Raw genomic sequence first — 2,518 nt, 5'->3', positions numbered from 1 at the left:
CCTGCGGGCGGGGGGCGCTCGGCTGCTCTGCGGCCTCCTGCTCTTCGGTCTGCTGGCTGCGGGCGCCGCGCCGCTCAGCTGGGATTCCCCGGAGCCCCGCAGCCGGGCCAGCAAGATCCGAGTGCACCCACGGGGCAACCTCTGGGCCACCGGTAAGTCTTCGGGACCCGTGCAAGCGCCCCTCACCTTGCTTTGATCCCATTTCCCTTCTCAGGTCGTTCCTCGGTCACGGACACTGGTGTCCGCGCCGGTGAGGACCCTGGAACCCGTCTAATTTAATAGATGGAAAACTTGGGACCCAGATAGTTCAGGGGCTTGGCTGAGATCACTCGCCAGTTAAAGCAGAGCTGGGGCTGGATCCTAGATCTGCCTGCCAGCCGGTGCCCCTGGCCTTGGGCAAGAGTCTACTGAATCTTCTTTCTGACCTCTCCTGTGTCTTCTCTCTGCCCCTGCACCTTCCTGACACCTCTTCATTGTCCACTTTCCTCCTTGCCCTCGCCTGGCCCCTGGTAAGCAGGCAGCACAGCTGACAGAGGGCCACCTACCCTCCTTCCAGCTGTGCGGTCCCCTCCTGTTCAGGAAAAGCCGAGGTACAGGCTTTGCTACCACTCAGGGGTGTTTGTGGTGCCTTGATGATGATGATGATGAGGGGGAGGAGGAGGAAGGGGAGGAGGAAGGGTGTTCTCAGATCTTCCTGAGGTGAGAACTGAAAGTTGGGAGAGATGGGGAACTTTCCCACTGGTATAGGATCCTCGCTCCCTGACTTCTTTGTGCCTTGGCACCCCCTTTCTAGGTCACTTCATGGGCAAGAAGAGTCTGGAAACCCTCAGCCCATTCCCTTTGGGGACAGCTCCCCACGTCTCCCTGAGAGACCAGAGACAACAGCTGAGTCACGATCTGCCCAGGATCCTCCTGCTAAAGAAAGTTCTGGGCATGAGCCTCACCGGCCCAGCACCTCACCCCCAGGTGAGCCAGGCTCCCATCTCGGGCCCAGGAGAGGCCCAGCCAGGGCTGCCCCTGGCCCCATCCTTGGGCTTCGGGTGTGACTGCCCCTCAAGGTGTGATGGGCCCCGGAAAGCTCTCCCCGTGATCTAGAGCTCAAAGGGAGAAGACTCCAAAGAAAGGAAGCTGACCTTCCCAGTAGTTCCCCTTACCGAGCCCCAGTCTAAAATCACAGCCTAGAATTAGTTAGCCAGCCTCTTGCAGCAGGACCTTCCCCCTCCTCCAGACTCGCCCCACCCCAGCTGTCCACGTTTGCTGCGCCTCGGGTGTACTTACAGTCAGGACCCTGAGGCCCAGAAAGGAGAAGTCAGCCTCCAAGACAGAGTCCAGACCTATTCACCTCGGCCAGTGCTGTTCCCAGTCACTCATCTGCCTCAGTGACCCTCAGTGCAGGGTTTCTCAACCTCAGGACTCTTGACGTCCTCACCTGGATACTTCTTTGTTGCGCTGGCTGTCCTGTGCATTGTGGGAAGTTTAGTAGTATCCCTTGTCTCTATCCACTGGAGCATCCTCTCCCTGTGCCAGTGTGACAACAGGAGAAAATGCCTCCAGACTGCCTCTTGTGAGGGGTCAGGGGAGGGAGCCCAATTACCCTTGGCTACCAACCACTGACTGATGAGATCCAAGGCCGCAAACCTAGAGCCAGGCCGGCTTTAGTCTCTGGCCTGGTAGAAGGGCAGCTCCTCCATTCCCTTCCATTCCCCGCTCCTGAGGTGGCCCCCATGCCGCACAACCTCCCGGCACTTTGCTACCGTGGGCAGGAGGCAGTGTAATGTGGGTAGAACGTGGGTTCTGGGGACGGCGTGCTAGGCTCCTCACCTAACTAGTAGCCGTGTGACCTTAAAAATGTCACTTAACCCCTCTAAGCCTCATCTTCCTCATTTATAAAATGGGAATAATAGCGCCCATCTCGTATTAAACGAGACCATTTATGTCACGGGCTCAGCACGTTGCCTGGCACGTAGAAAGCACTTCATAAACAGGAGCTATTAGCAATTCGCAAGCTCCCTGGCAGCACCTGTTACAGACCCACCTTCCTGTCCCTCACGGTGCCCAGCATGGCGTGCATACGTTTTGAAGGAAGGGAGGAGGGGCGTTCCCTAGAGAAGGTCCAGCTCCACCCCTGGCCCTCCTCAGGCACAGAACCACCAGCCCCCGGGGACCTCAAATGTAAGGGCTGCGAGCTTGGGCTGGCTGAGTCTGGAGGGAGATGATGTCACTTCTGGGGCTGCTGGTCTCGAAGGCCTAAAGCATGCAGACCAACTAGCCAGTCTCAGAGGAAGCAGCACCTGGCACTGGGGGATGGGGCTTCAGAAGTGAGGTCTGGGGCAGAGCTGAGGGCAGGGGATGGAAAACATGGACACTGGCCCAGGGCCAGGCACGCACATGGACTTCACCTCCCGATCTCCCTGACTGTCATGACCACTCTGAGGTTGGTTGGGGCTGTCACTCTGAGAAAACCACTGCCCCGACTCCTCCCAGGCTCATCTTCTGGGAGGAAGGTGCTAGGGGGAGG

At 58.5% G+C, this 2,518-nt stretch overlaps 1 protein-coding gene across 1 annotated transcript in view; it reads left to right on the top strand.

Moving 5' to 3' along the window:
- Nucleotide 1: 1 nt before the first annotated feature.
- NMB (neuromedin B) overlaps nt 2-2,518 on the top strand; it is a gene marked incomplete at its 5' end in the record, with an annotated part of 4,280 nt that continues 1,763 nt past the window's right edge. Inside the window, 2 exons of the mRNA XM_077774269.1 lie at nt 2-152; nt 794-966. Of these exons, the coding sequence (XP_077630395.1) occupies nt 2-152; nt 794-966 (324 nt within the window). The remainder of the gene's footprint in view (nt 153-793; nt 967-2,518) is intronic.

The sequence above is a fragment of the Crocuta crocuta genome, unplaced genomic scaffold (genome assembly GCF_008692635.1).
Source record: "Crocuta crocuta isolate KB4526 unplaced genomic scaffold, BGI_CrCroc_1.0 scaffold7, whole genome shotgun sequence".
NCBI lineage: Eukaryota > Metazoa > Chordata > Mammalia > Carnivora > Hyaenidae > Crocuta > Crocuta crocuta.
Note: the sequence above shows the minus strand (reverse complement) of the source record. Positions and strands in the feature narration are given on the sequence as shown.